At 41.9% G+C, this 12509-nt stretch overlaps 1 protein-coding gene across 2 annotated transcripts in view; it reads right to left on the reverse strand.

Moving 5' to 3' along the window:
* Positions 1-7751: 7751 nt before the first annotated feature.
* EXOSC7 (exosome component 7) overlaps positions 7752-12509 on the reverse strand; it is a 41851-nt gene continuing 37093 nt past the window's right edge. Inside the window, exons 6-8 of one of the 2 annotated variants that reach the window (XR_006353228.1) lie at positions 11784-11907; positions 10094-10266; positions 7752-8166 (exon numbers count right to left, since the gene is read on the reverse strand). Coding sequence is in view for 1 of the 2 variants with exons in the window: in XM_043966150.1 (XP_043822085.1) it covers positions 8062-8166; positions 10094-10249; positions 11784-11907 (385 nt within the window). In the remaining variant the exon portion in view is untranslated. The remainder of the gene's footprint in view (positions 8167-10093; positions 10267-11783; positions 11908-12509) is intronic. The other variant, XM_043966150.1, reaches the window with a different exon arrangement.

The raw sequence follows: 12509 nt of genomic DNA on the forward strand, positions 1-12509 counted from the left end.
TGTCAGAAGGGCTCTAATTCATTAGCGCTGGGCTTATTCTGCATGGTCCCAAAAGGTTACGCCTAGGTGTGATGGCTGGCCATTGTAGAGAGGCAGATTTGGGCTTGATAGGAATAGGAATAGGGATAGGGATAGGGATAGAGATATGGATAGGGATAGGAATAGGAATAGGAACAGGGATGGGGACTGGACCTGCCATTTCACTGAAATAGAAGGGAACTCCTCTGTGAGGGCGTCTGCCTCTACCAGTGCAATTCAGGACCCCCTCTGCAACCAATAGTCTTAGAGAGCTCACTGCCAAGAGGCAAGACTTGGCCCCAGGTCTTTCTGGCTCAGAGGTCACTTCTCTACACAAGCCACATGACCTTTTAAAGTTCAACAAAAAGAAAAAAATCCCTAATACTTGAGAGCTCTCCCAAGTCAAATGGGTTGCCTTAGGAGGTACCGGAGGGTCTCAAGTGACAGTTGCATGGTCACTTGGGCATGTGGTAGAGGGGCTTCTTGGACAGCATGTCTTAGACTAGGTGGCCTCCCTGCCAGCTGTGAGTCATGATGTCTATAAATATGGGCCCTCTCCACACATGTGCAACCCTCCCCAAAAATATCCTCAAGCTAACAGCCAGAGTTTGAACGAGGGGACAGGACTTCATTAATGGAGGAAGATGAGGCTCTTGGCTTTCGTTCTCAGGGACAGAAATTCTACATATGTCCGCTGGATTCTCTTAGAGGCTTCCACCCTGGAAGGTCTTGGTACCTTTGGGGCATATGGAAAATTCTCTTCCTCTACAGGCACTGCCACGTCTTTGTTGTCGTGAGGCCAAGGGAACGGAAACATCTGCACAAGAGGAGAGCTGAGCGTCAGCTCAGAAGCCTTTGGTTTGTCTTGGCTGCACAAAGTGGAGAAGCCAAAGATGGCTCGGGAAAGATGACACTGTCAACAACTCAACAAAAATACTGCACCCCCACACACACACAGAGGCACATGCATACACACACACACACACACACACACAGAGGCACATGCATACACACACACACAGAGGCACATGCATACACACACACAGAGGCACATGCATACACACACACAGAGGCACATGCATACACACACACAGAGGCACATGCATACACACACACACAGAGGCACATGCATACACACACACACAGAGGCACACACACACAGAGGCACATGCATACACACACACAGAGGCACATGCATACACACACACACACAGAGGCACACACACACACAGAGGCACATGCATACACACACACACACCACACAGACACACACACACACACACACCACACAGACACACACACACACACTCACCACACAGACACATATGCAGACACACACCCTACCCCATTAAGAATTCTCTCATTTTTCTATCTGATAAGCAAAGACATTTTAAGGTTTGTCTTTTGTAACTTTCCTTTTTTCTTTCTTTCTTTCTTTTTTTTTTTAAAAAGTCTGCACTGGAGCTTCAGGTCACAGAGGAAATAAAGGAAATTTGAAGATGGCATGAGTATAAATCTCACTAATTAATCTTTGGGGTTTTTTTGTTTGTTTGGTTGGTTTTTTTTGGTGGGGCAATGAGGGTTAAGTGACTTGCCCAAAGTCACACAGCTAATAAGTGTCAAATGTCTGAGGCCGGATTTGAACTCAGGTCCTCCTGAATCCAGGACTGGTGCTTTATCCACTATGCCACCTAGCTGCCCCCCCTCACTAATTAATCTTAATCTAATATCAGCCATGGTGTTACATACACTATCCAAGCTTTAGAATTGCATGTTACCCAATGGAAGCATTCAATTCAACTTAATGAACATTTATTAGGCATCTTTGTGTGCAAGGCACCATTTGGCAAAAATGAAGCTCCTCCCTGCCCTCAAAGAGCTTAAATAATAATAATGCTTATATAATAACAACAACAAACATGCATATAATGCTTTAAGGTTTGCACAGTGCTTTATTTACTAGCTCATGTAATATTACTTGTGGGCTGTGACAAACAGGTAAGCAAATTTAAAAAAACAACCAAACACTAGCTAGAAGCAGGCAAAGCCACAAACTTGGAGGTCGTGTGTGTGTGTGTGTGTGTGTGTGTGTGTGTGTGTGTCCATCCAGTAGGTACATTCATATGGACCTCACTCATAGCTGGGACCTCAGGAGCCTCTTGTCCAATCTCTCTACAACATACCCAATGAGACGTAACCCAGCTGCCACCTGAAGACCCCCCCAGGCAGCTCTAATTGTTAGGAAGCTCTTCCTTACACAGTGCCCATGACTGTAGCTCCAGAGCTCACGCTGTCCCTGCCCTCTGGAACCAAACCGAACAAGTCTGATGCTTCTTCTGCGAGAGGCTTTGATACTCGAAGAGGGTCATTATGCTCCAGCTCCTCTTTTCTCTTCCTCCTCTCTAATAGCACCAGTGCCTTCAGTGGCCTGATCCTCAAGCCTTTTACCATCCTGTATCCCTCCTCTGGGTGGTATCCAGTTTATCAAATGTTATAGAGTCAGGAAGACCCGAGTTTGAATCCAGTCTCAGACACTTACTAGCTGTATGACACTGGGCAAGGCACTGAACCTGTCTGATTCAGTTTCCACATTTGTTAAATGGGGATAATAATAATACCACCTCACAGAGTTGAGATAACACATGCAAAGCACTTTATAAACCTTCAAGTGCATATAAATGCTATTAGCGATTGTGCGGCACACCAAATTAAACACAAAACTCTAGAAGGCAGACAGTGGCACTGCCATCCATGTTCTGGACACAATGCCTTCATTTAACGTAGCCTAAGAGTGCATTGGCTTTTTTGGCCACCTCACACTGTTGACTTGTGGTACTTTGTGTTGATTGTATATGACCCACTGAAAGAGGTGGTAAAAATAGGGTGTCTGCCCATCATGGTGAGCAGAGACAGTGTGGCTGGGTGCTCCAACTGCACACACTCGGCCAGGTCAGGAGCTAAGTTTTAATGCAGGCAGAGCTGGTTACTGGGTCCTAGAGTCAGAGGCCCTGCCTGGGTTTATATCCCACCTGAAATGTTAGCCAAGTTATTCATTGTAACCTCTCTGGACCTCAGTTTCCTAATTTGTAAAAGGAGGGGGGATGCACTCGATGGGGTCTGAGGTCTCATCTAGCCCTAGAACCACCAACATGGAAGAACTGTATTTTATCTCTGAAATGAAGTGAATACAAATTATGACCCACTTACCTCACAGGTGTTTCGAAAAAAGGAACTTCAAAATGGGAACATAAACAGGAAGGCTGCAGTTGGTTAAGACCAGCGTCTTAGGGAGTCCAGTCTGATTTCATCTTAGTCGGGTACATCTGGTGTACATGCGCTGATGATGCTAGCCAGCAACTCTGTAACTTGGTTGGGGCACAGGTTAACTGACACAAATAGAGCAGGTGTGGACTTGAACCCAGAACCCCTAATCTTTAAGCTATACTATGATAAAATAAGATGCAACACAGTTGTGAGGTTTTAGACACATTTCCAATGAAACCTTACCCATACATGCAAATCAGATCTTTTATTTATCTCGAAAGCCAGGTGTCACAAGACTTTCTGGTGCCTGGATTTGCAGAGTAACAAATCTTACTGTCCTGCTGGGGTCTTCAGAGTACACTGTGATAGGAAGCCATAAAATCCTCATTAAAATGCACAAAATACCCACTGACTAGGTGTAGCATTGTAAAATGAAACTGGACAGAAAAATGGATTTTTTGCTGGAATGATCGATTAACAAGAAAAGCTTCTTAAAAATTCCTTTCACAAAGAGGACTTGGATCAGAAGTTCAAATGAAATAAATTATTAAGCTAGTTTTATTTCAATTTAGCTCACTGTTTCTCAGTCTGCTCGGGACAGATTTTACGAGTTTACAAACCTTTTACTACCAAAAGTCTACTTCTTTAAATCAATAAATACAAAAACCCAATCCCTTCTTCTGTCCTGTTTTAATTCCTAACTCCCCAAGGTGCTACTCACCATTATGGTAAATCTGGATAGAGAATTTGGGAATACAGCTTGCATGGAAGGCAAAACAAAGGATAGTGAAGTACTGTGGAATCTCTGGTGGAGGAGAGAGATCAGTGAGCTGGAAGTCATTCTCAGCTTAGTCACTTACTAGCTGGGTTTCAGCTGGACTGGACTAGAAAAGGAGGGATTTGGAATACGTGATTTATAAGGTTTTCTCCAACTCTAATGCTCTGTGAATTCAGTAAAAATTCAGTAAAAGGATTAGCTTTTACCTTCCATGTGTTTTGTTTTTGTTTTTGTTTTTTTAGTGAGGCAATTGGGGTTAAGTGACTTGCCCAGGGTCACACAGCTAGTAAGTGTTAAGTGTCTGAGGCCAGATTTGAACTCAGGTACTCCTGACTCCAGGGCCGGTGCTCTATCCACTGCGCCATCTAGCTGCCCCTTCCATGTGTTTTTAATCACTTGAAAAAAAATCTAATGGCATTTTCATAACAATTTTGCAAGTGTCAAAAACAATAAAGCATCTATGTAGACCAGTTGTGTCAAACTCAACTAGAGATGGGACAACTATGTTCTATCATATCTTTATGTATTTTCTAAATATTTCCCAATTAAATGAAAACCTAATTAAGAATTTCCCAATTTTAATCTGGCCTTGAATTAGTAAAGAGTGTTGAGAGCCATATGGGTCCTCCCCGAGTTACCTCTGACTCAGAGTATGTAGGTCATTACCTAGTTTTTCCCTGGACTTGGTATTGTTCTGCTTACACAGCTGAGTTTACAAGAATGAATCTACACGGTTGCATTTTCAGGAACTGAGTTTAACCACCAATCAGGAATAGTTGCAAGGGTCTGGTATTTGAAAACTTGTGTTTCATTAGCATAATGCAATTCATTTAGTTGTCTAGGTCTACCTGCACCTAATAATGAGGAATGTGTTCAGTTGTACCCCCCCAAAAAAGGCTAATATTAATCCCCTGAACAAACTATTGTTTGGGTAAATTTATGGAAGACTGTCTTATTTTATGAAATTAAAGATTGACGGAAATAACAGAGACAACTTCTTGTTCAACATTACTTCCCTCCAGAAATCTTTGCTAATTGCTTTCTGGCTGATTTAACTGTTTTCTCAGTGAAGTGCTTATTTGCAAGGTTGTCAGAAACAACTCTTATTCATTTGGCTGAATGAAAGGTTCCTCCAGGGTCTCTTTTTCTGAAAGCTTTCTTGTCTCAGTTTGAAAGCTGTGGTAACCATCTATTTCTAATAAGGGCTCCTCCTCCCATGAAAAGGTTGGGCAAATTTGTTTCTGTGATGCCACTGAAATCTCCTGGAAAGAAAATAAAGTTTATAGGCAGTGGCATGTTGGCAATCCAGAGTATTCTGAACTATAGTCTGAGGACCTGGCTTTGCCACTTAATACCCACTTAAAGCAAGTCACTGAACCAACTTGAGCCCGTTCTATCGTCTGTAAAACGATGGCGTTGGATGAGACCCCTTCCATCTCTAAACCTGTGATCTTTCTACACAAAACCTTGCTTGACATTCCACTCCCTGCTCAGGCTCTCTCTCCTTAAACTGCCTTAGTGTTTTATTTCGTAGCTATTTTCATATACTGATGAGAGGCAGTAGTAGGTAGAGCTCTCAGAAGACTTAGGTTTGAATGCTTACATCAGGTTCTTATTAGCTCTGATCCTGGGCAAGTAACTTCACTCTAGACTGTTCTCTCTTCTATGCTATGATGGGGAGGAAGCTTCCCTCACTCTCTAAAGCAATGATTCGGTGTCCGTGCTGTCTCCCGCTTGAGAACCTCACCTCCCTGAGGATGGGAAGTTTTTCATTTTTGTCTCTTATGCCCAGTGCACAGCAGGGGTCAAATAAATGCCTGGTGAATGACTGCTCCTCTAACTTAATGAAGTGATATAGTAGACGATGAGCACCAGAGACAGACGTTTCTTTCTGTCTTCTATGACAGCTTATCAGCTAGCTAGAGGGTGACTGTAGCCCTCTGCTGTTGAGCAGTGGGCTGCTTGTTCACTCCTCGTTTGTCTAGCTGAAAGATAACTAGAAGAATTCAGTTTTACATCTCAAAGCATTTTGATTTATGCCCCGAAAAAGGTCCAGTGAAATTAGTCTTCAAAAGCTAAGACATCCAAACTGAATACTACCTCTGTCACCAATCCTACATTAACAACTGGAAAAAACGGAAAGGGGTCAACTTCTGCCTTGTCAAATGAATCATTAGAAACGTCTGGTAAAGTACTGGTTGTCATGGGACATAACAAATACACTGCCCCGCGGATGGAAGTTTGATAATACAAAAAACAGGATTCGAAGTGGTCAAGTCACCCCTCCCCCACAAATCTAAACTTTTAAAGGTCTAGACCCTGAAAAGCCACGCACTAATGAAGGCCCCTGGATGTTATGTGGTGCTGAAGAGGGCACATGAGAGGCAGGTCCTGGGAGCTGGGAAAAGCACCAGACAGGTCTCAAATCATGGCCAAGCAGCTGCTGTTTTCTGAAAGGTCTGTTCACTAGTCGGCTGCCCCAGGGTTACTGGATCCCTTGGCCAGGGCCTCAGCTCAAGGTGTCACCCATTTCATTGGGTGACAAATTCCTAACTTCTTGTTTTGTTTGTCTAATTTGTAATATGGAGTACAATTACCATAGCTGAATCACACCCCACTTGAGAGTTTTTCTCTCCTCAACCACCAGATTTCAAATAGGAAGTTTTGGTAGCCTGTTTTTGAAAAGAATTTTTAAAACAGAAGAGATTTAAAGAAATTAAACAGCTACTATATAGTCCATCCTCCCCACCACCATATCTTTGGGTAGAACCACACTTGAAAACAAAAGACGTAACAAAATCTTATTTAAAAAAAAAAAGTACTTGAAAAATACAAGATACTACAAAGTGACTATAAGACATCAAAATAATTGGGGGGGGTGGGGCATTGAGGGTTAACTTACTTGCCCAGGGTCACACAGCTAGTAAGTGTCAAGTGTCTGAGGCCAGATTTGAACTCAGGTCTTCCTGAATCCAGGGCTGGTGCTTTATCTACTACACTACCTAGCTGCCCCCTCAAAAGAGAATTTATAAGGGACATAGTTATACTGAGTTTTCAAAGGAACTGGTAGAAGTTCATTGTCTAGGTTAAAAGAAGCTAAGAACTTTGGGGGTTACTATGGCATTTGTCATTTTAAAAGATGATTCTAGATCTCTTAAGGTTCATGGAAAGTAGAATCTGCAAGAAAGAACTAAGGCTTTTTTTTTATTTGTTTTTGTTTTTTTGCAGGGCAATGAGGGTTAAGTGACTTGCCCAGGATCACACAGCTAGCAAGTGTCAAGTATTTGGGGCTGGATCTGAACTCAGGTCCTCCTGAATCCAGGGCCAGTGCTTTATCCACTGCGCCACCTAGCTGCCCCCAAGAACGAAGGCTTTTAAAGCAGCTGTTCTTAACCCTGGGGTGCACAAACTCATTTTAAAAAATATTTTGAAAATTACATATCAATTATAACTGGTTTCCTTTGTAATCCTATATATTTTATTTTATGAATTTAAAAACATTAGTTTGAGAAGGCTTTACTAGACTGTCAGAGGGGTCCAATACCAAAAAAAAGATAGGAATCCCTGATCAATCAATCAATCAACATTTATTAAGCACTTACTTTGTGCTAGGCATTTAATGCTTCCAGATATTTTATTTCAGATTTACTTTTCAACAACACAACCACAAGGCCACTGTAGAAGGAAAGGAACAGATCCGTTCCTTCAGTGATCAGCCCTAGCACCTAGCATGGACTCAGCTGTCATTTGGAGGGCATGAGAAGGAGAGGTGCAAACACAGACTTCACTCTCAAACTGCATCTAAAAGGTTTGATCAAATTAGAAGTCTTTTGCTTGTGACTACCAAAAAAAAAGATGTCAACACAAAACAGCTCAAAAAATAAAGTTTAATTTTATACATACAAATGCTACAAAGGTCAAGCCACCCAATAAAAATGTAAATTTTTGTAGATTTTTTTTGTTTGTTTTTAAAGTCACAGTTACAATGGTTGAAGTATAATTTATCCCAGAAATCCAACTTTCTGTCTCTTGGGTCCCAGGTTTTCTTCTTTCTGTAAAACAGCCTGCAAGGAGGCATGTAACACCTTGCCTACTCGTTTCCCAGTCTGCAGAATCAAGGACAGAAGAAGAAACATGCACACAAGACTGTTAGGCATAAAACTATTAACAAGAAAAAATTAATATGTAATGTTTACCCCATGTCTATTAATTTATATTCCCAACTGTTGCAGACATTTAAACAAACCTATTATCATACTAGAAAGATGTCATTTTTATCTGAACAGAAAACCTTATTACCACACACACAAAAACTTGGTAAAAAGAATGGCAAACATTTTCTTATGCTCAAGAAGAAAGTGCTTTGCCGAGGTCACCTCCTTCTTGAACACTGTAAGGAGGACTCATGAGATTCCTCTATGATTTGTGGAGAAGGGACTACGTAGAGAGAAGGCCGATAGGGTAGAGATCATAGAACGAATCAAGAGACAAAGGATCTGGGTTTGCAATAAAGCAGAACAAAACTAGTGGCAATGTGGCAGAAGCTACTGAGAGGCCGAGGCCTGACTTTCGGAAACGTTCCTAATAATTCCAACACCAACGGAATGGACACTGCCTCAGGGACAGTGGCTTTGAGCCTCGCTTGAGGCATTCCCAATAGGACCTCAGGGAATGCCCTATTCAGGTCAAAGGGAAGGGTGTCCTCTAAGCTACCTTCTGTCTCAGAGACTTCTTAACACACAATAGTAATAAAGGAATTGGAAAGATACAACTTATTTACAAAAAGCCTCAATGCCATGTGACCCAAAGGAAGCCATTAGAAGATTTTTAGTGGGATTTTGGATAAAGGAGCATAAAAGTTCATGAAACAGGGACTGTGGTCGTCGCTAAGAAAAGAAGCTGGGTCAGGGAGTTGAGGGCAGGGTGTGCCCCACAGTGACGGGCTTTGAATACTAGGTCTGTGCAAAAGTTTTTACAAGAATTTTTTTTCAGAGATTGGCGACGATTTCCTTTATGAAAAACAGTATTTCCCATTAAACAGTGAGACTAAGACTAGATCATAAGACCCAGGTATCTAAAGAGAAGGCCTTCTTACACTGGACAGACAAGGTAAACATATAAATGTATCAAGTATAGGGGCGGCTAGGTGGCACAGTGGATAGAGCACCGGCCTTGGAGTCAGGAGTACCTGGGTTCAAATCCGGCCTCAGACACTTAACACTTACTAGCTGTGTGACCCTGGGCAAGTCACTTAACCCCAATTGCCTCACTAAAATAAATAAACAAACAAACAAACAAATAAATAAATGTATCAAGTATATATCCTTGGCTATGCAAGTCTGTGAAACAAAAGTTCACTATCTAAACATGCTGCCAAAAAAAAAAGATGAAGAGAGTTACCTGTAACATGCTTTTGCAGGAAAGGGGGTACTATAGGAAGAGAGTATTACTACAGTTTTTATATTCCTTGTTCTCATTAAATTTTGATCTCTGGACATGTTGTTAGATCAAGTATGGCATTATTCCTGAGAACATCAATTTCCTGGCATGCATGTGTTTGCTTCTGAATATTTTTTTTTCATATCCTTGAAGAAATAAGTACATAGCTGTCCTCAAGCATTTTGCCTAGTTCTCTCCTTACATCATTTACTCATGGAAGGAAAAGCAGCAGGACAATTTCAAAGCCAAATCAAATATGACAGAATTTAAGGAAGTCTTGTAAGTCATCTGGTATAACTCCCTTATATTAAAGCTAGGGAAACTGAGGCCCAAAGTAATCTTCCAGCTCACTTACAGCAGAGGTGGTACTAGAATCTGGGGACAAAGTATACAATTCCTGGCTAGATCAGCAAACAGCTGCCAAATACGTACCAGACCTTTTTTCAAGATCTTTATAGGGACATCAAAACGGCAAATCCTGACCATTCTCAGAGGTGGAACACAGAGGTGAAAGAGCAAGTGTGGGACTGACCTTGTAAATAAACCATGGGTACAATGCCATGACTGGTTTTTGCCCCAAAGCTTGTGCCTTACCTCCATCATCTCGTAGACACTTTCTGGGTCCAAGCTGCCTTTCCCCACTTTCCTCATGCACGTCAGCACCCCTTTGCTGGTCACAGAAACAAGAAGACTGGCCAAAGAACAAGCCTCTTCCTGAAGAGTGGCATCCACCACGTGCCTGTAGCCAATCTAAAATACCAAGAACACTGAGCAAACTAATGAGAACGTTCAGTATGTTCAAGGCAGAACTGACAAATCAAGTCAGCATGCCCAACATTAGATGAAACAGTGGAGAGATAACAGATGGGAAGAAGCTGGGCTCCCCACCTGGAGCAAGTTGACAAGCTTGCAAGTGCCAAAGCATCATTTTGTTAAAGCACAGCAGCAGTCCACTGCGTTCTTCACCCTGGTCCTGCAGGACTGAGCTGGAGATCCAAGATTCTCAAGAACTCACAGATCTAGCGGAAGTCTGGAACTAGGCTTCTGGGAGTTTCTCTTTCCTTGGTTCTTGAATGGAGGGAGAAGGAAGTTCCTTAGGGATTGGGGCAGAAAACTGGGACAGGCAACTGAAATTACTTCCCCGTATGGTGATGCCTGAGAAGCCAGAGGTGCCTGCGACGAAGGCTGCCCCACTGGAAGAAGCCATGCCCCTAATGGTGAACAGAGAGGAAGATTCCTTGTGGGACCAGGGCACCACCAATCCTGAGGACCTCTGGCATCACAAGGCCCAGAAGAGGTTCAGACACTTCCATTACAAGGATGCCACTGAGCCCTGGCAGCTGCTCCAATGCCCTGAGAGCTCTCCCGAAGGTGTCTGGACCCAGAGGTCAACACAAAAGAGCAGATAATGGAATTGCTAGTGCAAGAACAGTTCTGGGTCATTTCACCTGAGGCACTCCAACCTCCAACCCAGAGGTAAACGACAGACGTTTGAATCATTGGTTAAAATGCATCCCTTGAAAAGTAACCCCATGCTGTCAAGAAATCAGTCAGGTGCCTGCTGATGCCAAGAGAATGTGCTGCAGAAATAAGCTACTACTTGATGCTTTTCTTGGACAGTTGGAGATCTTTTTTTAAATTTTCTGAATGCACCTTTGCTTGGATTTCAGACACCATATAAAGTTTAGTTTTGAGTAAAAAAAATCCAATCAAATAAACTAAAAAAATAAAGCACAGCAGCAGACTTGGTTCATTTTCCTATGGCTCTGATGATGTACTACTGGGAAGAGGAGGCTAATTCTTGGAAACACCATACTGCAATCTCTCCCAGGTAGGGCTCTACTTCTGAGGAATTAGGAGCTTCTATCCTACCAAAAAGATGATCTTTTGCTGATTAACTGGGCAATATAATAGTTGATAGGACTTAATAGACACTTGGACAGGCTCTTTGTTTCCTTAGTTTTGAAATGTGTTGATTTGATATGAAGTATGAAATAGTAGGAGACATCTGTATTCCACTATCACTAAAGTTTTCACTAAAACGTTTTAAAAGCCTTATCTTGCTATTGATATAGGATTCTATTTTGAGTCAGTTGTTATTATCAAAGTCTTTTCTACATTCTCAGAGCACCTTTCTCTACTTGACTAATGGATGCAGTTTCTGCTTCAGATAGGGAGAAAGTAGGGTAGGTTTTGGTTATTAAAAACATTATAAACGGGCAACTGACATCAACAGAGAAGACATGAAAGAGAATCACAAAACATATAGAAAGCTTGGGCTTACCTTGCTTAAAGTGATGATGCAGGGCACGTTCTCTATATTTAGTCTAATACAGTCATAAGGGTCATCAGAGAGTTCAATGTCCTTTGATCCCTCTTCATCCTCCAATACTCGAACCTTGGGGATGCTGAGAAGAGACAACAGAGTAAGATGGGACTTTAAATGCTTTCTTTTTCACCTACTTATCACCTGAATTCAGAACTTCAGACTCAAAGTATTCCTGAAGAAGCAACTGTTTATTGATGAATTTATTTCATGGCTACTGCTGGGATGCTCTCTTTGAACAGGTTCTTGTCAAAGACAAAAGAACGCTGGCTACATCAAGGGGTCTGCTCAGTTTTTCCATAAGAAAACATGCTGAGATGGGGCAGAGGTACCTACGTGGAAAAGAGCCAAGGAAGAACTGTAGGGAAATGGGAGAGTAGACGATGTGGATGAAAAGTGGCAAAGAATGCATACATAAAAACGTCTATCAGGACAATTACAACTTCTAGAAGAAAACGTGCTTTGGCTGATGTAAACAACTTAAAGCCGCCCATAACAAAACAAATGCGTTATATTAGATAGCTATAAAACAAACTTCAAAATATTTATGAAAATTCCAGTTCCTTTTCCTGTTCATCAACTTTGGGATGTCACTCAATACCAAGTACTGTCTAGTTTTAATTTTCTATTCAGCATAGCAACACTAGGTATTGACAACCCATTCAATTTGCAAATTAGTTTCCT

Source organism: Dromiciops gliroides, chromosome 5, assembly GCF_019393635.1.
Source record: "Dromiciops gliroides isolate mDroGli1 chromosome 5, mDroGli1.pri, whole genome shotgun sequence".
NCBI classification, from domain to species: Eukaryota; Metazoa; Chordata; class Mammalia; order Microbiotheria; family Microbiotheriidae; genus Dromiciops; species Dromiciops gliroides.